A 23,473-nucleotide genomic window follows, 5' to 3' on the forward strand; every position below is an offset into this window, starting at 1 on the left:
AAAAAACAATTATCAGCAGTTCATTGACTCTCACTGACAATTAGAAGCACTTCATTTTCGTGACACATGTGTGATATTAGAATCATCATACCCGACAAAACGAGTACAAATATGTTAAACCTCCTTTCGTTGAAAACTTTCGAAGAATTGTCAACATACTATATTCTTGTCTCTTTCCATCTCTTCGCACCGCACAGAAATACGAAGTAGAATTCTTACTGCAACAGCAATGGTATGATCCCCGGTTGCGATACGCAAACCACTCGCAGTACGAATTCCTAAATGCAATCCATCACCACGAAGACATTTGGTTGCCGGATACGTACTTCATCATGCATGGGGACTTCAAGGATCCGATCATACCAATGCACTTTGCGCTAAGGATATACCGCAACGGTACTATCAACTATCTTATGAGGTAAGTCGTAGTAAATTCATTTGTTCTTTCTGTTTTAACAAACTCCAACAGTTCAATATATTGTTCCGAATCAATGAAATCGATTACTTCGGATCAAATTCTATCCATACTACAATTTCATAAACATCTCATGTTAACTGATTTAATTTGTCTGTTCACAGGCGGCACTTGATTCTGTCGTGTCAAGGTAGACTGAATATTTTTCCATTCGATGATCCGCTGTGTTCATTTGCTTTAGAAAGCAGTAAGTATTTTCCTAAAACTTAACATTTGTGTAAATAATCTTCTGTTCGTCAACTTTGTACAACTATTTACCTGAGCTAAACACTGCATGCAAACGTCTAGATCAAATTTGATAGATGAGTTTTTCTGAATACCAGAAGGAACTCTGAAATTCTTCAAAAAAAACTAATTCTTATCAATTCTTTTCCCTCCCTACAGTATCGTACGAGCAGTCTGCAATACGGTATGTTTGGAAAAACGATGAGGACACTCTCCGGAAGAGTCCTTCACTAACAACGCTTAATGCGTACTTGATCCAGAACCAAACGATAACCTGCCCCATCAAAGCCAGCTGGCGAGGTGAGTTAGCTTTCATTTGCCGATTCAAGTTCTCCTCGTGTTTTTTTTGTGCCACCCTCTACTTTAAAGTGGCAAATATTTGTATACATGGATTTTAAGAGATTTTTTCTGCAGCCAAAGTACCCAAAAGTATTTCCACTTTAGAGATTTTTGTTTCCATATATACATATATTATTCTATTAGGTGTACTAGATATTCTTCTCTCTTCATCCTGCAAGGGTCTCTCTGTTTCCCACTGATGCTTGTTTTGGATAGCTATAGATATAGATTATGGTTTCTATCGTATTCGAGATTTTAGTTTTTTTACCAGGTTAGATTAAGGCAAATTATTTCATACGATAACCAGCTTAATATTTTAATCAACGAATGTCAGATCATCATAACCATTACCATCTGGATATATTCGCTTAAAGGCCAAAATAAGTGAATGAACATTGGGACTGAGTTGTAAACTTCAGCTTAAGCGTTTCATCTATATACCACCGAGAACATTTCATTTGTACGAGAAATAAACTTTACCGAGTGTACATAAAATAAATCCCACGAAGCAACCATCCAGAACGAACAACTGTTTTCGTTTCACATCCCTTTATTTTATAGCTTTTGCCAATAACTTCTCGTGCTTATTTCCCTTTGATCGCCCGATATAATACCACATCTACACACAAGTTCATTCACAAAAAACAACACCCAAACGCTACACCACGAAAGCGAATCGGAATCAATGATGGAAACGAAGGTTACTGCTCCAACCTACAGACGACCTTCGGAACACCACCATCCCACCCTTCAAGGGCTGATGATTAACAATCTAAAGAGTTCCCGAATGCACTCCGAATGACACCATTCTTTTCATAACACAGAATTTAAAAGATGAACTTTTCGTCTTTTCATTGTTCCACACAACATTTCTTGTGCTTTATTTACTGTCGTTTAGAAACGTTTTCTTTTATTTTTTAGTATAGTTATACTTTGAATTTCAATCAAAAACAAATTGATTAGAGTTAGATTCTATCCTATTTCAAACCCAACCGAACCCTGATTCCAGAGCATATGGTATTTCGGCTGTGATCTCGCATCTGCCACTAGATGTTATCATCCATTCTTCAGGAAACTTATTGTAGTTCGTCATTTGGGGGTTTGGTACCTCGTGGGTAGCGAATTTGTGCAAAGTGCACATGACTTATTTCTTACTTTTACGTAGTTGCTGGGCTCCACAAAGCAGAGCTCTTCGATACACAATTTTTTGGGGACTAATTCACCAGAGCGCTTTAAAATGAAAACGAAATAATTCATTTGCTTATAACAGATAAAATGGTTTAAACATAAAGTATCTTAGCATTTGGAAGAATGCGAATTTAAATCAAATTTCTAATGATCTCAATGTTTACCAAATGGTGGGCATAATTTGGAGTCCCTCAATCTGATGAAGTAAGTGAACTTGAATATATATATTTTGAGGTAGCTGAATTACCCGGTGTTGCCCTAAAATGTTTCGTAAAGGCAAGACCGGAAAAGATCTGACGAATGACAATATTGCAAATTTGAAAACCTGTTATCCAAATCCAAATATCTAAATACAAAACTCCCACCAGCAAACTGAACCACAACTTAGAAGACAATCCGATTGAACAATAATCCGTACGTTTCCAAACTACACATGGCCAGTAAGGTTCAAATTCAAGAGACATGGATAAAAAAATACTAGCAACATGGATAACAAAAAAAAAACTATCATATGTCAACGAATAGTACCCGTACACATATTGGCATACTTCAACACTTCGGATTCGGATATCCGTGAACTTAAATGCTTATTTTTCTCCCGGTAACTTTTATGAATCTGGAAAGTTATGTGATACAAAAATGTTTTTTTTTTCTAATGAAAATACCAAGCTACGTTTTGTATGCGGCACGTGTTCTCCGCATAAGAAACACCTTATAATTATAGTTCAAGTAACGGAACCCAAGTAGCACACGTTATTACACTTCAATGACAGTAACTTATATGTCACAAATTCATGGAACAAGTAGAAGACTTTACAACGTGCATTACAACTGCTATGTAACCTGAAAAGCGTAAGAGGCGGAGCTTGTGCGACTTACCGAGGGTTGCCAAACAACTTCTCAGATAGCGAATGTATTTGATTTGATTCAGCGCGCACATCAGTCACAATGAAACAGAAAATATAAGCTAATGTCAAGTTACAATTTGTTGATGTTTTTCCCATTCAACATTTACGACCAACAATTGGAATCCGATAATCAGAGTTAAAATATAGAATTCAATCCTTTTTAAACTCACTATATTTACTCTAAATCTAAGTGCTATTCGATATTTATGGTGAAGTTGATCACTGTACTTATTGAAAACATGCGCGCCTTCGATATTTTGGATTTCAGAACATCGACATACAAAATAATATTCATATTTTTATACCCGTCATATTAAATTTACAGCTAAAATGTCGACATGTGTTCAGATAGAACTTTTTTGTTTTTAATATTAGTTTTTCATACACCAAAGTTAAAACAGTTGACCAGTCGCAATAATTAAAAATTGCATTTTTATTCAAATTTAATGAATACTTCATTCCCTGATCATAATGGTAGCCATTGGCACAAGTTTTTCCATGTATACACTGCCGTGACAAAGTGTAGAAATATTCTCTCTGGTAGAGAGAATGTACTTCCCAAAACGAAACAAGTTTGCTTCGCACATGTACCGGCAAAAAATTTGCGTATAAGCGCTGATTTAACTATAGCCAATATTTTTAAACTGAAAGAATTTTCTACTTCTTCTACTTATTGATTAAATATTATTGTTTGGGATAATGTACAGAAGCTTTCAACTGACACTGTAATTGTATTTCTTTGTTGCATCACAACGAATACGGAAACCGATATGAAATCATTACTTAACTTTGTCTTGTAGTCTGTCACTTTTTCATTGTCATATTTTGTTACGGTGACGAGTTGCCGACTAAAAACTTAGTGGGATGAGATGTCAATTCGTAACATTATTTTGACTCCATTGTCACCATCATAATACGACTTGTTTCGTCGTGTTTGTCATGCGACCATTATGGAGCATCTGTTTTATTTTATTTTTTTATGAACAAGTTACATGTGCTACTTGGGAAACCCTCAAATTTTGGTTGATATTTTGTCAATACCTTATTACCAAAGTTCGTCTTGTATTCCCTAGATCTTCGAGTTCTACTTCCAAAAATATACTCTTTTCGTTACCTTTGGGATATAAACGGTTCTCATGCCAAGTTCCAGAGGCATTCCAGTGTTATGCTGGAATATAAAACCATACTTAACCTTTCCTAGTATCTATAGTCCTGCGATGTCAAATACACATCTTCATCTAACTCGGCTCATGGCTAGCTACTCAAGGTACTCAGTTTTACCTTAGAACCCTTTTCTCACTCTGTTAGGGACATTTACTATCCTCTTCCTCTAGAAATTACATTGAATTTCTCGTGAAACTCGCCCTACGTTCATTTCGCCAGTAGAAATATAATTGAGATCCCTGCGAAGAACAAGAAATATTTGTCCTCGTCTAAAGGGACTGATTCTCGCCAAATTCGTTCAATTTTATTATTTGGGTTTACATACAAGATCAAAAATTTATCAAATCGTAATCGCTTGTGGTCTTTTCCAATAAAGATCACAATCAGGTGATCGTGATCTTAGAATCACATCGATCAAAATCAATGCTGATCATCCGTCACACAAAATTGGTAATGATTTTGAGGTACTATAATTACTGGTTCCTGCAAGATCAAAAAATTATATACTAAATGGAATGAAAAGTCCTGGACCTCTCACAGAAAAAACGTGAATAGTTTCGAGCCGTGTATATTTTTTTTTGAAAACAAGCCTCTAGATATCAAATTTCATGACAATCTATCCACCCACTAGTGACCATGTCAGGTGAGTTCTTGTTTTCATCAAGCTATGAAAAAAGACGCGCCAGCGCATTCTTGCATAAAAGTAACGGCGAAATTAAATGATTTGCGGTACGGTACGGGGGGAATAGAAATATTAAAAGAGCATGTGCATCAATGATTTTTGTAAATTAATGTGCAAAAGGGTGTTCGAATTGGCGAAAATTATAAATTTGTATCTTTCGGGAAAGTTCCTTTAACACTCCTTTTCATCAGAGTTGGAAAAAATACCGATTTCATTACGGCACGGTTTACGTAGTTTCAACAAATGTTCTCGATTGATGCACACTGTGTTCGATTTCGCAACCGGAAGTTTAAATTGCTGTAAAATGAATGCTGTAAAATGAATACTAAATGAAAGGAAATAAATGCTAGAATAAGGTCTTATAAAAAAAATCGGTTTGGATCGTAATCATATTGATAATATAAATTTTAAAGCTTCCACTACGCAATGGCAACACGCACTGCAAAATTTTTGAAAAAATATTCCACACCAAATAGTGATAATAGAAGCAAAAAAAATTCTACTTCCAGCTGATTGGTATTGGTATGTTCATGCACTATTTAGATCGAATCCAATAAAACGCTATTTATTATGAATTTAATTTATATAAACAACAAGAGCGCAGGATTTGGCATGTCTCGAACGCACAGCGGAACACTCTGTATATAATATTCAAGCTAAATTGGGTAATATTGATCATATGCATAACATGCTTTGTAATTGGACATGATTTTCCTATCAGTATAATTATTACCAATCACATATCACGCCTATATGTTAACATTATTTGCTGTTGCTCAATAAAATTTAAAGATATCACGAAGCATAGTATTCCGATTCGACCAACCAAATAAACTCAATATATTTTCCTCCTATAGAATATCATTAGGAATTCACATCTAAAGTGAAACTATTTTCGATTCCGAGTTTAGTGAAAACCCGTTGTTTCGGAATAAGTTTGGAAATTACATTTCAAGTTCTTTGAACGATACATATTTTATCATTCAATGTTTTAATATTCAATAATTAATATTCAGGAAACATTACTTGAAATTCAATCTCATATAATTGTTAGTTTCGTTAATTCGCAGTGTATTCCATTTTCAATGTTGACTAATTTTAACCCATTTGTTATGGATGCTACTCCCTCTCTATATAAATATCCTTATGATCATCACTGAGCTACAAAACTATGTCTATGGTTGCCAATAAGTATCGTTTTTTGGTCAAGTCAAATCAAGTTTTCCTAAGAACCACCATGTTCGATACACTTACTACGTCCAACTCATATCTAAACGTACTCCTATATTCCATTCTGATGTACAAGTAATACCTATACTCTTCAAGAATTCATCGTTTCTCGGTGAATCCGTTAAGCTTGAAACTCTCTGTTTAAAAGCAGTTACTAAAAACTCTCCTATTTTGTTGTTCCGGAGTTAGGCTAGAACAAAAATACATCCGCTTCAATAAATGATATAGATTACAAAATGATCCTAAATGAAAAAGCTGACAACAACTTCCAAGAAATAAAAATGCCTTTAAATCGGATTTTGTTCTTGGAAGTTGATTGGGATATCAAAATAAACATTATGAGTAATATGTTGATTAAGAACTCATTCACCGAATAGCTTTAGTAGGCCTTGGAAATTTACGATAGAAACTGGATTGAGCTATGTCTCAAAAACCTGATGATACAAAGTATCGGTGTTTTCAAAAAGAATGTTCGGGAGTTCTAAGCTCATCTCTTCGTAGCGCTCGTATGCAATTGAATCTGTTACTTAAGATCAAGATGACCAATTATGATGGTTTCCTCGGGCAGGCACGTACCCAGAGGGGGGGCCCGAGGGGCCCTGGCCCCTCCCGAAATCATAAACAGAAATAAAAAAAATGTTTGATTCGAAGCGAACAGTGTCAAAACTAAATAAAATGAAAATTTAATACGGGGCAAAATAAACGACAATAATAAAAAGACACTTAATTATTCTGGATGACTGAAATATAAAAGTGCGCGAGCATACCATAGTTGAGCAAGGTTCTGCAAAGGGACGTGTATAGCGTGATGGGTAAGTCGATGTCTTTCACGCAGCCCGCCTGGGTTCGATTCCCAACCCCGAACATAGGATCAGAAAGTTTTTCTACCCCGAAGATTCGCCTCTTCCATATGGTTAAAACATCTTTAATTGAAAATTTAAAAGATTCTGCAAATTAGAAAGATGTCGCTGGATCTCGCACATACTTATTTGGGACTAAAAATACGAGCGCAAGTGCACTTCGAGAACAAGTTTGGCTGGATCCATTATTATACGACAGAGAAATAAATGATTACCCGACAATGGACTGAAGTCGTCTCGGCACGAGTGCCTGGAAGGGAGGCTCAATGGGTCATGATGCCAGTTTTCTGAGACTGTCATAGTATACTTTTGGAGTACTAAATTGATTAAAGACCGAAATCACTGTGAAAGAGCCTTACATGCAGCACATGAGCATCGCTACCATAGTTAAAATCAACGATTTAGTGCTCCAATTACTTGCCCATCCACCTTGTTCACCTGATTTGGCCTACTAGAACTGTTATCTATTCCCAAACCAAAAGTCATCTCTGAGAAAACGATGCGAGTTTCGTTTTGGAATTTTAGACCGCTACTTCCGGAACATGATACCGAAACCTGTATAGCTAAAGTAAGTTTGTATGGCCATCAACCAATATAACCTACAAATTTAGAAGATGCTTTCCGTTCTCCACGAATCGAAGTAAGGGATCTATCTCGGACCACTTCTCGAAATTCATCACAAGTCTTGTGGATTTATGTGCTCTAGAAATGGATATTTAGGCTGTGAACCATTTCGTAGTTAATTTTAACTTTTGGTTGAAATCTGACACTCGAGTGGTTATTTTGATGTTGTCAAAAATAAATCTGCTCGAAAGCATGGTTGTTTTTGACAGATCGATGGTTATTTTCCGACACTGAAAAAAATCTTGCAAAGAAAATTCTAATATCAATTCTTTAGTCAAAATTATTTCCAGTGCAAAATAAACCCAAATAACTTTCCATCCGTCAAACTTTGAAATGGGCCGCAGTTTTAATTAAACTTAACTACTAGACACAAAATAACCACTCAAGTGTCAGATTTTAACCAAAAGTTAAAAAAAAACGCGAAATGGTTCACAGCCTTAGAAGGTCTTAAACATGTGGGATTGAAATGGCATGACATTAAACGTTAAGAAATGTAGTATAATAACTTTCTCTCGATCATAGTCACAAATTTTATATAAATATCTAATAATGATAGTTTCAGTGTAAAAGTTTAAGGTGTCTGTTAAAAACGCCAGTAAATGGTGCACTGGAATTTATCTATCTAAGCAATCTTCAGTAACATTATTTTTTTCATTCTGGGCCCCTCCCGAAACCAAATCCTGGGTACGGGCCTGTCTTTGGGAAAGTGTTTTAGGATTTCAAGATCTATAATATGATACACAAACCAGAAATCATAATGATTTAGAACAGTTTTTAGTTGATTTTTGAACAAGTTGGTAGGGGAAAAATTTCAGATATATTACACACTAACTCAATCACACTAACTCAGTATTATAAAAGAATTCCGAAATAATACTTAACCATTTGACAAACTTTAAGTTCCTTAAAAACTTTTTGGGTACCTGCATTCTTCCGTATGTTAAGATTTTCATAATACTACATGGAATGAAAATGCCCGGGCCTCTCACAGAAACGACGTGAATAGTTCCGAACCGTGTATATTTTTGTTGAGAACAAGCCTCAAGGTGACCCAATACCAAATTTCATGACAATCTATCTTTTAGTATTTGAATAACAGCTGATCGTGTCAGACGAGTTTTAGTTTTCATCAAGCTAAGGAAAAAGACGCACCAGCGTATTCATGCATAAAAGCAACGGTGAAATTTGCTGTACGAATTGGTCCACCATCCCCCGCATTCTCCAGACCTGGCCCCCAGCGACTATTATTTATTTTCACAACTGAAAAGGTTTCTACAGGGAAAGAATTTTTCGTCGAATGCTGAAGAAATTGCAGAAATGGAAGTCTATTTTGAAGGTTTTGAGAAATCTTTTTTTTTTTTCAAAGGACAATATTGGAAGACCGATGGGTCAAGTGTATCCGTCTAGATGAAGATTATACTGAAGAATACAAAAAATTTTCACGGTAAAAAATCAATTTTTTCTTCAAACTATTTTAACTATGCAACAAAATTAATAAACTAACTGCATAACATACGGCTCTGAATTGTGAGTCTAAGCAACTGCAACAAACTTCCTGAAGTATGTATGGTGATATCTATTGGCAGAGGTGGAGGGTAATTGGTCACAGCCGCAATCAGTCGAAATCCCATGCGCTCTGGGATTCATTATTGCCCGAGTCTGACTGTATAATATTTGTATTTATGTTGGTCAATTTATTGCTATACTTTGAAACGATCACCATATTATTTTATCGATCCGTGTTATGATAACCATTTGACTGTTTTTTGGTTTTGGTTTATACATTGTTAATTCAATCAGAGTCAATTAGAGTTCCGAACGAAAATCTCCAGCTGTGGTTTAACCGCTTTGTTGTACCCAAACCAACTACCATAACGTTACACAAATTATCTAGATTCTACAATCAGGAAATATCACAATTCATATCACAATCACTTCCTGAGGCTACAGAAGCAGAATTCGCGCTCCATTTCTCAAACGCTAACAATAACAAGAACACATCCCATTGCTCACGTTCATAATCTCAAACTCACGAAAATGTAATTAATTTTCATACCGTCTTCAATGTGCATTCAAGGCAACAAAAATCATTTATTCACGCTGACAACGCTCATCTTTCATTCATATCAGTGCCTCCCTCCCACCATCTGCAATCAGGATTATTGTGCCGCGATAAACAAAAAAAATCGAAACTCTGTTAGTTTCGACTAGTTCAATATTTTCGCTTCCATCACGATTCATTGCTTCATTTGTTTCTCCCGCGAAAGAAAATTTAATTTAGAATACAACTGTTGTATACACATTGAAACCATTCAAAATGAATAAATAATGCAGTGAGAAAGCACGCGCTTGGTCTTGGCTTCTATATAAATGTATAAATGGTTGAGTTGGTAAATTATTCATCGTTTTAAGTCCGCCATCGAACAAACTAAAACTTTACTAAAGTACACACTTCAAGATAGTTCAGGAGAACTTTTTCGCACAAAGTTTTTTGTTTTTCGTTGATTTTTTTTGTTTGCCTTGGCTAGCAACCCCGACTCCATTTCTTCTTTCGATGTGTTCAAACACTCTTGTTCAAACAATTTAGCTTGATAAGCAAACCTCATTTCTCATATTTACAGCAGTTAATCAATTTTAATTAAAGGCACCAACCGTTTCTGTTTCTCATTCAAAAAATTGCCTCGAATATCGAAAACACACACAAACCAAACCCCGCGAAATCCTCTCCACAAACTTACCACGATAAACCACTCAAAACGAGTAGCCGAAGGACAAACTTTGTCAGAGGAAGACGAAGAGTTTCTCTGTAATTTATGTCAGAGGCGGTTTGAGGAGCAAGGTACATAAAACTGTTTGAAAATTTGATTAATCGATCTTAACATTCTGTTGCGTCGTTTTCTGTTATTATATTAGTTTATCGTTTATCACCGCCGTACATTGAGTTACCTTCCTCCCCGCTTCATCCCGTTCTTATGCGCGGCCGCAGACTTATTACAGTGTTCAGTTTTGATAGATGGCACATTTTGGTAAGGGGCTCACTCCTGGTTCTCCCATGGTTCGAGAGAGATATTCGACAATAGCTTCGAGACAGGTTTGGATTTTCGGGATGCCAAAACGATAGACAATTCAATTTTAATGGAGTGTCTACCGCTGCTGCAAATTGTTTTTGGAACTTTTCAAGAGTTTTATGATGGATCTTTTCAAATTAATCGATGAGACTCTTCACCAGACCCCGTCGACAAATGGCCTTATTGTTGATGGATCTGATGTAATTATATTCTGGGTTATTAAGTGTGAAAGGGATAGAAACCATTATTAGACAAAAAAATCTTTAATGCTTTTGAAGTGTTGTTCGGAATTGATAAATCAAATCTTTCAATTCATAGCCTTGAGGTTTGATAAGGATAGGTTTTGGGATCTTAAATGTTTTAAGCAGTTATTTTCCACCCGTAATCCGCGAAAAATTTTCAGAAACATTTTCTGACGTAGGACTTCATCTTTCTTGGCTATACTATCCTTGGAGTCATTTCGCAAAATTCAAATTTCGTAAATTTCTCCACATTTTAATTACTAATAACTTTTTCTCTGTACGATTATTTGTTTTTTTTTTATAAGTAAAGGTCCGTGTGAGCTTTTACATCGTGCATGTAGGCAGCAGTGGGGTGAGAAATGAGTCATTGCACAGTGGTCCCAATCATGTAAAAAACACTCGTTTTTTTATTTGCGTTTCAGAGGTTAATTTTGGAGCTTTCATGTCTCTAGAAGAATTTCTGTTTGAAATAGTCCGCTCCTTTTAATATAATCGAAGTTGTCATTAATCCACCTACAAGTGAGTTAAAAAAATTATTTCACATACAATACGAGATAAAGTATTCATGTCTTTTGAAAAGTTGTAGATCGTATTAAAACAAGAAAACATGCCGAAGACATGAACACTCTACAATGCATTGGTGTCGAGATATGATGCATTGTTTATTGGAGACCTCCAAGGTCAAGTTTTTCCATCATAACTTTTTTCGATGAATTTTTAGAACTTTCGGAAGTTCTACAATTATATATCAATTATCAAAATGTAGATATTTTTGTCAAAGGTTGCATATTGCAAAATTAACAAACTAAACAGTTTATTACAAATTACAAAATACTACATATTCACTTATCAATATCTCGAAAATATGGAAATATGTGGAACCAATTTCAACAAAGTTTGAAGGAATGATCAAAACACTATTAGAAAAAATTAGTAGTCACAACTTAAATTCACTTTAATTGATACGAAAACACACTTTTAAAAAAGCATGTTCTAACTTTACCTAATATGTATGTAGCACCCATACAGCATACAGTATTCATTATCCTTGCACCTTGAATTCAAAATTGATCAAAGTTAGCGATAAATAGGAGTATTTGAAGTTTCCAAACTGCTCCTATTTTCTCAATACTTTGATAAATATAGAATTTAAGATGCTGGGTAATGAATACTGTTTGGGTGCTAATTATATATTGAGGAATGTTAGGGCATACTTTTTTTAAAAGTGAGATTTCATAAAAATTTAAGCGAATTTAAGTTGTGACTACTAATTTTTCTGAGAGTGTTCTGATCATACTTTCAAACTTTATTGAAATTGGTTCCACATATTTCCACATTTTCGAGATATTGATACTTGAACATGTAGTGTTTTAAAATTAAATTGCTCGAAAACTTTTAAGTTTGTTAACTTTAAAATATGCAACCTTTGACAAAAACATGTATTTTGATAATTAAAACATAATTGTAGAACATCCGAAAGTTCTAAAAATTCATTGAAAAAAGTTATGATGGAAAAACTTGATCTTGGAGGTCTCCAATAAACAATGCATCATATCTCGACACCAATGCATTGTAAAGTGCTCATGTCTTCGGCATGTTTTCTTGTTTCAATATGATCTACAACTTTTCCAAAGACATAAATACTCTATCTCGTATTGTATGTGAAATAATTTTTTTAACTCACTTGTAGGTGGATTAATGACAACTTTGATTATATTAAAAGAAGTGGACTATTTCAAACAGAAATTCTTCTGGAGACATGAAAGCTCCAAAATTATCCTCTGAAACGCAAATAAAAAAACGCTTGTTTTGACATGTTTGGGACCACTGTGCATTGTTCGGACCTTTAAAAACTTTTTCTATAAATGTCCTATTGTTGTTAATTTTTTTACGACAATAATACATGTACTGATTTTTAAAGTCTATAGGTTGATCTTTAGCTGATTTTTTCGTAAAAAGACAGTTTCCCCATACTAAATCTCATACAAACTTTAAATCTCGGACACGAAAATATAGTTTCACCAATCGAGTCAAAAATTTGTATAGTTCTTATGGGACCCAAAGGAACACGAAAAGTTTGGGAAAACTGAAATCAAAATTTTGTCCCACACTACCCCACAAATATACGAAAGAAAAATTGTTAAGGGTTTCGAAAAATAAGATATTTCAAGTATTTTATAATACATATATCGAGTACTTGTACGTAATTACGAGAAATAATGATAACTGAAGATAGTACATGGAACTTTCACTTTGAAATTTCATTAGCTAAGATATAGCAACATTTCCTTAGGGGGTTTAATATGGTTTATTGGGGTTCCCCAATAAATTCCTCAAAAATATCTTTACCACGATGTAGAATTCAGAGAATGTTATTTATTTCTAATATATTCGCATGTTTATTAGAATGTTTCGTTAAAATAGTTGACATTGCACTATGGTCCGAAACGGGAAATTAGCGCGACAAAAATATTTTCACTATTAAATATTAGTTTTTTGTAGTTGGTATATTCACAAAAGTTGATTGTAATCAAATGGCGCTCCTTTTGATGAAAAAAGTTTTTAGGGTGGTCCTTATTTGGATTGTAATCTGAAATCTAACTTTCTTAATTGTACTCAAAAATGAATTTTTTGTACAATAAAGTTGTAGGAAATTTTATTGCGAGCAACTTTTCTGAAAAAAGCACCTCTGTAGCTCTTCAATTGATCGAGTTACATCAATTTTCCCGAGTAAAAGTAGGGTGGCTCCTAAAATATCACTTTTTTTGTTCTAACTTTTTTGTGAAACGTTCCACCGACTTTTGACTTTAGAAGAGTTGTTGAACTAATCATTGCGCACAATTTTGCTCAACAAAGCTTTTACATATGAGCTACCAGTAAGAAGTTATGATTGTTTTTTCATCAAAAACTAGTCATGTTAAGCAGCTGTAGGCTGTAGTTTTTGTGTGTCTCATTTCTCGAGAGGACAATGTATGAAACATTTGTAGAACTAATTTGATAATATTATTTTGCCGAAGAAAGTATGTTGATACGTTAAGGCGTTTAAGAGTTATGCAATGTTTTTGAGTTTTTTGAAGGTATTTTTAAAACTAATTTAAATAAGTTAAAAAATAACACCCTTCCAATTTTCTCTTAAATTTTTTCTTATATTAAGACCTTTCAGGAACCGCATAGGATACATTTTTATCGATCTGGCATCTAATGAATATTGATATTTTAAGCATGACTAGTTTTTGATGAAAAAACAATCATAACTTCTTACTGGTAGCTCATATGTAAAAGCTTTGTTGAGCAAAATTGTGCGCAATGATTAGTTCAACAACTCTTCTAAAGTCAAAAGTCGGTGGAACGTTTCACAAAAAAGTTAGAACAAAAAAAGTGATATTTTAGGAGCCACCCTACTTTTACTCGGGAAAATTGATGTAACTCGATCAATTGAAGAGCTACAGAGGTGCTTTTTTCAGAAAAGTTGCTCGCAATAAAATTTCCTACAACTTTATTGTACAAAAAATTCATTTTTGAGTACAATTAAGAAAGTTAGATTTCAGATTTCAATCCAAATAAGGACCACCCTAAAAACTTTTTTCATCAAAAGGAGCGCCATTTGATTACAAACAACTTTTGTGAAGACACTAACTACAAAATACTAATATTTAATAGTGAAAATATTTTTGTCACGCTAATTTCCCATTTCGGACCACTGTGCATTGCCGTTGATTATCAGTGTGGAATTAATCGATCCCCAAATTTGAAAATTGTTTTTGAAACGAATCATGATGACTGTCGAAATTTCAAAGTTTTCTCTTTGAATGAGAAGAAAGAAAAAGTCGAGTGTAGAATGTATTGGTAGATAACAAACATTTTCTTTGATATTTTTCTGAATAGCTACGAGGTATATAAGCAGGCCCGTACCCAGGATTTCATTTCGGGAGGGGCCCAAAGATTAAAAAATAATGTTACTGAAGATTGCTTATGTACTTAATTCTCGGTGTGCCTTTTACGGCTGTTTTTAACATACACATCAAACTTTTCCACTGGAACTGATATTGTATTACATTTCATTACGTTTACTGTCTTGTTATTTCTGTAACACATGTCTGAGGCATTTCAAATAATTATATGTTTTTGATTACGGGAGGGGCCCCTCTCTGGGTACGTGACTGTATATAAGTATCAAACGAGAGATGACAAACAAAAAAAGCCTTATTATTTGAGAAGGAATAATAAATGTTTATTTGTTTAAAGTATTATTCATAGATACCCATACAATTTTTCCATATTGCTAACAAAATTTGGATTCCTCGCCAAAAAAAAAAATAATCCACCCCATTCGATTCGAAGAAAAATGGTCCCTTTTTGATACAAATAGGTACTAATCTGAAAGGGCTAGAACTGCGGAGAAAGTGGCATATTATAGCACTTCCCGTCCGAACTCCTCTGTCTGTCCCGGATCGATCTCGAAGTGTGATACGAAACATTGTTATGAAGAAGTATTACTTTCCTCTTACTAGTTCTATATGATGATCATTTTCACAGAATTGCTCGGTTTAAATCGATAATTTTTATTTATTTAAGCATTGAGTATCAACCGTTTTACTCTGTATCAGCAATTCCAAATCGACAACGCCACACTGATGACATAAAAAGTTTCTATTTTTCTTGCCGAATCTATTTGGTTCTGCAATCGATGACCTCATTTGGACTAATCCTTGTTTTTTTGCGCTTAGGGTTCTCAAAACGATTTATTTTTCATCGCCTGTCGCGATATTGATTACGATGCGAAAATGACTTTCCTTTGTAGCATTTCAAAAATGGCTCAAGGGTTTCTTTCTTTCTTTCGTTCAACTAATGTGGTACCCGTTTTCACATTTTCTGCACTTTTCTATGATTTTCAAGTGGTCGGAAATTGCTAGTTTTAGCACATTTAATACTCATATAGAAAGGCTATGCAATCACAAACCGACCTTTAAACGGAGGACCGAGTGTCCATTACCATTCGACTTAATTCGTCGAGATCACAAAATGTACATGTGTGTATGTGTGTATGTGACAAATAATGTCACTCGATTTTCTCCGAGATGGCCTGACCGATTTTCACAAACTTAGATTCAAACGGAAGGTCTTATTGGTATTGAATTTCATCACGATCCGACTTCCAGTTCCGGAATGTGATATGTACAAATCTATGAAAAAATGCGCACTTAATATCCTGGGAAATTTCTTAACCGATTTTCACAAACTAAATTGCAAATCAAAGGTCTTGAAATTCATTAGAAAATCCTCGAAAAGTTGATCCAGATCTGACGTCCGGTTCCCATATTACAGCGCGATAAGTGTAAATTTTTCATTTTCATGAGTATTTTTCCACAAGTGATGGCTAAAAGAGGTACGGATTTTTTTAAAACTTACTGGTGATTTCATCTAGTTGGCAGACCTTTTTCATTAGTCGATGTATAAGTCTAGATAAGGAATAATAATCCCCGGTTTCCGTTTCTGAAAGCACCGGTAATAGTAAAAAACAACACCAACAGAACTCACTTCGATTTCTCAGCAACGGTTGAACCTATTTTTACAAATCATGATTCAAATGAAAGCTTTTATTGTCCTTAAAAATAATGTGCAATTTCATCCAGATCCAACTTCCGGTTCGGGAATCAGCTGGCGATGAGTGTCAAAACTTTCAAACTGTCATACAAAATTATGAAAAACCGGTACGCACCGGTACGTGCTGGTACGGAAGAAGAAAACACTAACACCTAACAGAATACCACATTTAAATCTATATCAACTAACAAAACTGTTTGGAAATTGAAAAGGTTATGGTAGTTTCTACCCACAAAAAGTTTTTAATTTTATTCAAGTTATAAAGAAAAAATCTTTAGAGAATCTTCTAGTGATGTTTTCGAAAATATATGGCATCATTACAACACTAGGTGGATTAAAAAAACGGTTTTTAGTATTCGTGTCATCTGCGTTGAAAAATGTCTGCACTTTGGAGTCTTCAATTTTGTTCTACAGTCTTCCACATTCCTCGTCTCTGCATCAAAATCGCAAAAACCAAGTGACAAATTGAAAATCAATTAAACTTATTTGGTTCATATCATCTCCAATATCTCAAACCAGCATATCAAGGACAATGATTTCTATTTAAACCACAATCTGAAATATTTCGGACGAAAATGTACAATCTGAATCTGCTTAATCTCGAATGACAACTCGGCCCAGTAGCATTTAAATTGCTTTTATCTCGCCTTCTAAACCACACATCGGTTGTTAAAAGAACAAAAGAAGCACTCTTACTATGTGTTGGGATCGATATAACCGCCAATAATGTCGATGTTTGCTATATCCAGCATCGAGTGGAAAGATTATTCGATGACGGCATGAAAATAGCCTGGCATTGCAGTGAATTAACTGAATATACTATTGGAGTAGGATTAGATGAGGTTAGCCTATTATTTCGTTCGCCCGACCCAACTCTATTTTTTGATTACAAAATTAGACTGTTTTCCTAGCTGGGAACGTCACTGAGCATGGCTGTGAATCATTGCGAGGATAATTTCAACTTTTGATTAAAATTTCACAGTTTTTTTTTTGTCACATTTAACCCTGCTCGAGAGCATGATTGTTTTTGACAGTTCAATAGTTATATTTAAACTCTGAAAATAACTTACAAGAAAGTGCAATTTTTGGATCTCTTTAAAAAATCATTTCTCTGTATGTTGTTTTCATACTATCCACTAAAGTAATTACTTCTACTCGAAGTAAGCATATCACGATCAACAGAGCATAACAGGATTCTATCAAAATTATATATAATCTTAATATTTATATCTCATTATGTTATAAATATGATTCTAAATCAGAAGCAAACATTCAGTTTTTATTAAGATTATAGCAAGTCCAGATATTATATAAAGGGCCGTTATATTTCAGGTGAAACTATACCAGAGAATTGAGAAAAAAAGAGTTCAAACACTTTTGTCGATTGACTTCCAACCCGAAAAATGCTATGCTTTAATTAAAGAGCAGTAACAAACATTTTTTACAAATTTCATACCTGAAGATGCTTTTGAACACAATAATTTGATATTTGATTTTGAAATGACGGGCTTTTAAATTAGAGAACGTTCCTAAGTAATTCCTACTTGAATTGTGCAAAATTTTTGTTTAAATATTTATTTTAAATTGATTTCTAGCTGTGGCTGTACCAATTAGCAGTTACAAATAAAGTGGATCACGAAATTCACTTGAAATTTCACAAATAAATCCAAGTTAGCTTTTAGCGATCGTCGCTGACAGATGGCGGCAGTAAGTTTGTTTTTCATCGAGAATGACGCCTAGATCTTCGACATGAACAACGCGTTACAGTTGAGTGCCAGCGACGGTGTAATTAGAACTAAACATGCTTCTCATACGATGATAGCTACCCGATCAACAAGGGATAACAAAATTGTATCTGAAGTTGTTTCGTTTTCTCTATCTAAATTAGTTATAATCTTGGCCTCGTTAATAGTTAAAATAACATACCTTTAGGAAATTTGAATTGCGATAAAAAAAAAACCTGAACAGTTAAGCCGGGAAGTTTTGAGTTACCAACATACGCTACGATTGCATTGGGGCATGAGAACCAACTGAGGTTGGGAGGATATATTGGCATCATATAATAACTAGTGTAAGTCCATATTGCTACAAAAATAATCTATCGCTCTCCACCTCTTTCGTCGTTTCCTTCCAATCGGCATAGGAATGACAAAGGGGCTATTTTAGAACTATGAGCAAGCTTTTTTTGGTACTGAAGAATAGGTATAAATGAACGGAAATGACTAAATTCAGTGAAACAAAACTACCTTATAGAATCTGAGAAAGTTAACTAATGAATGATAGTTTTTCAGTTTTCTTCTTTGTACCAAGAGGGCCGACTTTCAATTCGAATCAGATCGCTCGTTCAATTGAAGTAGTGAATTGTCTGTACGTGTATGTATGTCAATTGGCGGGTATATTTGATTAAAATGTGCACTAAATTTTTTCGGAGATGGCTGAATCGATTTTCGTAAATTTAGATTAGAATAAAAATTCGTTTGAAAGACAGTGAAAAATCAGAAGAAGTATATATAACATCGATTCGAATAGCAAGTTTTCATAATTGATGATCAACAAATTGCCTATTAGTCAAATTAGTTTGCGATATCCGCAGCCAGAAGCCCCGCAAGTATTGTTCAAAAACCATCAAAATTGAACTTTTATTCCGATTTGATTGTTTGATATCTAACTATATTGACTCACAGAAAAATGTTTCAAATGGAAAGTCTCATAATGCGGGTCGGTTGCTTTAAACTCTACATGGCAGATTCCGATGGTTCCAGCTGATGGTTCCGGATTGGAAGTAATCAAAATACTACGAAATGCGACTATCATAAATTTATCAGATATTGATAGATTGAACTTTTCAAATCGAAGGTATTATAGTGCAATAAATCGTTTTTATTTGATTCATGAATGTAAAAATGTGTATGCCATGATATAGATGACAACGGGCAGAATTCGATATCTGCAATTCGTAGATCTTATTAATTGATGACCTAACCAACTCATTTCATTTCGATTTTACTGATTTTTTATCCAAAAATTGTGAAAGTGATTCGATATTACTTTAGTTTGCGTTAGGCCATAATGATATCATCAGCGCCACTAGTGAACATTTCTCAATGTAATATTAACAATGTTTTTTATCTAGAACTACGTAAAAAATCATCAGCAAGAACTAAACATAAATCGATACGAATTTTTTAGGATTTTTTTTCTCTGTTTTCAGTACATCCGGGGTCCTTTAAACTAAATTCGCTATTTTCAATCTGCAACTAAAAGACCTATAAATCGAGAAAGTATTAAGCTGAGTTTAGATTTTGTTTTTGAGGCCAGTTTAGATTCTGTTTTCGGTTTATTGCAGCGTCACTTTTGAAGATGTTTTGAAATTTTTAACACTTATCACTCTGTGTTTTCGGAAACAACAATCGGCCACCGATAAAATTGAAGAATTTAAGCATTCATTTTATTGAACTCTTTTTTTCAATTCTCCAGTATAGTTTTACCTGAAATGTAACGGCCCTTAATATAATATCTGGACTTGCTATAATCTTAATCAAATCTTTGTTCGCTTCTGATTTGGAATCATATTTATAACATAATGAGATATAAATATTAAGATCACATATAATTTTGATAGAATCCTGTTATGCTCTGTTGATCGGGTAATGACGAAACATTTCTCAAACCAGAGAACCATTTTGTTTTTTACACACCATTCGTAAAACATAATAACAAGATGTTGCAACTCACGACAGTGCAACTCTTTGCGAACAACAAGAAATATTTTAAAATCGTCGGTAAAAATTAATTTTCCACCATGACTTAAGACGAAAACAGCATCGTTGGAAAGTAGTGACCCTAGCGTACTTCCTTGAGTTCCAAATTCAAATATGGAGACTTCCGGTTTATTGATATTTCTTCAAATCACTTACAAAATGGATATTTTCGGAACAAATTTGAAGTCTAGGCACAGAAAAACGATGCTCGACGTTGTTTCGAAATCCAAGATGGCGACTTCCGAGTTATTGATGATCATTGAATATGGGTATTTTCGGAATATGAATATAGGTTTATCCAGAATTTTTGGAAACCCTTACAATATGTGTATTTTCTGAACGGATTTGATTTGTAGGAGCCGGAAATTAGATTTGGGTTGGTTTCGCAATACAAGATGGCGACTTCCGGTTTATATGTATTCTTTGAAAATTCTAATAATTGGGATACTTTTCGAACGGATTTGATGACAAGATGCAAGATAACAATGTTAGATATTGTTCTAAAATCCAAACTAGCAATTTCCTGTTTATAAAAGATGAAAGATGTTTGAGCTCGTTTCGAAAATCAATATAGTGACTTCCAGTATATCGACATTCCCTTACCCATATTGTAAATGTTTTCAAGGAATATCAATGAACCGGAAGCTGCCATCTTGGATTTCGGATCGACCTCGAGCATCACCGAAAATCTATCCGTTTCGAAATTGTCGGTATCAAATCCGCTTCGAATAATCCATGTTGTAAGGGGTTTCGAGGAATAAACCGGAAGCCGTCATCTTGGTTTTCGAAACGACCTTAGGCATAGTTTTCCGGTACGTATTCATTAAATCCGTTCTAAAAACTTCTATACTGTAAGGGTTTTCAAGGAATATCAATATACCGAAGATTGTCATCTTGGATTTCGGATCAACGTCGAACATCAGTTCTCGGTACCTATCAATCAAAGGAATATCAATAATTCGGAAGTCGCCTTCTTGGAATTCAGAAACACCGCAAAAGTTGTTTTCCAACATCTGCTCATCAAATTCGTTTCGAAAATTCCCAAATTATAGGGGTTTTCAGGGAATATCAATAAACCGGAAGTCGCCATCTTATATTTTGAAACGACTTCAAACATCATTTTCTTGCACCTTCTCTTTACATTCGTTCCGAAAATAGCCATATGGGATTTCCATATTCATTACACGAAACTTTTTTTTCGAAGTAAGTTCCAAATAACGTAAACCTTTTTATGAACCAAATCCCAAATAACGTAAACTTATTTTACGAACTACGTACGAGTCCCCGTTTAGTTCGTAAATGGAGGTTTCGGTGTAGTAACGAGCCATTTAGAATTAATTAGTTTTTGTTGAAACAAACATTTTTCTTTCAAATATTATTTATTGTTGTTCAGAAAATAGACGAAGTGATCATCAAGTAACAATTCGCCTACAAGGATGCTTCGAGCAACCCAGCAATCGATTGTGGGCTCTTATGTTCGAGCTTGCATAAATTAGTAATTTATGCATGCAAAATCGGAAGCATCCGTGATTTTTCACTTGTATGCTTTACACAGCTTTTTTGAAAAAAAATGTACTAGCTTGAATGTCTTTTCTCTGTGCTGATGAGTCGAAGACGAAACGTAAAACCAACTAACGTAAAAACTTGGTATATGCTCCTAACACAAACTTTTGGGGATTATCTTTTATCGCTAAATTACAACAGAATGATAAAAAAGCGGTTATGTGTCCTAAGCACGAACAGAATAACTTCTAAATGAACAGAATGATGTTTTATGCTACATAAAATTCATTTTCCCGACTCTAAATCAACTGACTGCGTCGACCCGAATATATTATGAAGTTTTTTACATTGATAGCAATTATAGATGAAACAGCATTGTATACAGAAAATCCATTCTTCTTTCAAAGCTGTTGGCGGCTATTGTCTCGAGCTTGTTCCTCTCTCACTTCGATGAATACTCAACACACTCGTTATTGTATGGAATTGTCTGACATCAAGACGAATAGCATATCTTATTCCCCGTTTACAGCATCCCTTAGATTCACCATCGCTTTATTTTTATTTTTTTGTTTCATTTGTGTTATTTTTGCAAAACCCTATCCGGTAGTTTATCGTCACGCGTTGGTATCAACAGCCAAAACAATGGAATACTATACATACAACTGCATACTACAACATGCTTTTATATGAAAGACAAGACCTGAATTCACTGAATTCTCAATTTCTTCCCCCCGAGCACCTAGCACAGCTTCATGCAAAATGCCACGGGGCTGCACTCCCGTTTACTTGAAACAGTTTTGAAGTTTCTTTGCTCATGCTTTGCAACACAACACAACACAACAGCCCACCGGTATCGTTACAAACAATTCTAGCATTGCTCCCATTCGATTGCACTGTCGACATGTTATCCTACTATCAAAGCACAATAAATAATCATTAGACAACGACATTTACAATACATTCGCCCTACTGGATGCCCACAACACGATATGGTCCGGAATATTCATAATTAATATATATATATTTAAATTTAATCAAATGAATAGTTTATTAATGTGGCACATTAATTTTAGAACAATGTAGTTTTAGCTAGTAGATCAGTAGTACAAAGTGTTGAGTTTTATTTTTCTGTTTCGTACTATATTCTTTTCTTTTGGTTTCGTTCCGTATTCTTTACTTGCTATCGAGAAACAGAGGAAGCTCAACTTGATATCACTAAAGTTTAATCGCCTTACTTTCTTCCTATAACTACGATAACATAAAAACATAAACAATCAATATATGTAGGAAATTACAGTTGTCTGAAAGTGGATTTAATATTTACAAGAGATCGAGCGTTCTATTTCACAACCGTATTCATTCCCGGCATCATTCTGGTGACGTCATCCTTTATCACCTTTTGGCTGGAGTGGAACGCGGTGCCGGCCAGATCAATGATAGGTAATGATTGTCCGAACAGCTTATAATTAATTGCTAGTCAGCTCCAACATCACAACACACATCATCCCTGATCCCACCACCTGCCACAGCGCTCCGACGTTGAACTGCTGCTAGGATATATACTTACTTAGCGGGAAACCATCACACATCAAATGTCCAC

General features: G+C 34.6%; 1 protein-coding gene across 31 annotated transcripts in view; it reads left to right on the forward strand.

The window, feature by feature from the left end:
• Nucleotides 1–23,473, forward strand: part of LOC131434953 (glutamate-gated chloride channel) — a 449,131-nt gene that overhangs the window by 308,205 nt on the left and 117,453 nt on the right. For 15 of the 31 annotated variants that reach the window (XM_058602298.1, XM_058602295.1, XM_058602299.1 and 12 more), the window contains 4 exons: nucleotides 198–418; nucleotides 580–662; nucleotides 860–1,000; nucleotides 10,460–10,534. In XM_058602298.1, the coding sequence (XP_058458281.1) occupies nucleotides 198–418; nucleotides 580–662; nucleotides 860–1,000; nucleotides 10,460–10,534 (520 nt within the window). Of the gene's footprint in view, nucleotides 1–197; nucleotides 419–579; nucleotides 663–859; nucleotides 1,001–10,459; nucleotides 10,535–23,160; nucleotides 23,314–23,473 lie in introns of all 31 variants that reach the window. The other 16 variants (XM_058602311.1, XM_058602304.1, XM_058602319.1 and 13 more) reach the window with 3 other exon arrangements.

Source organism: Malaya genurostris, chromosome 3, assembly GCF_030247185.1.
Source record: "Malaya genurostris strain Urasoe2022 chromosome 3, Malgen_1.1, whole genome shotgun sequence".
NCBI classification, from domain to species: Eukaryota; Metazoa; Arthropoda; class Insecta; order Diptera; family Culicidae; genus Malaya; species Malaya genurostris.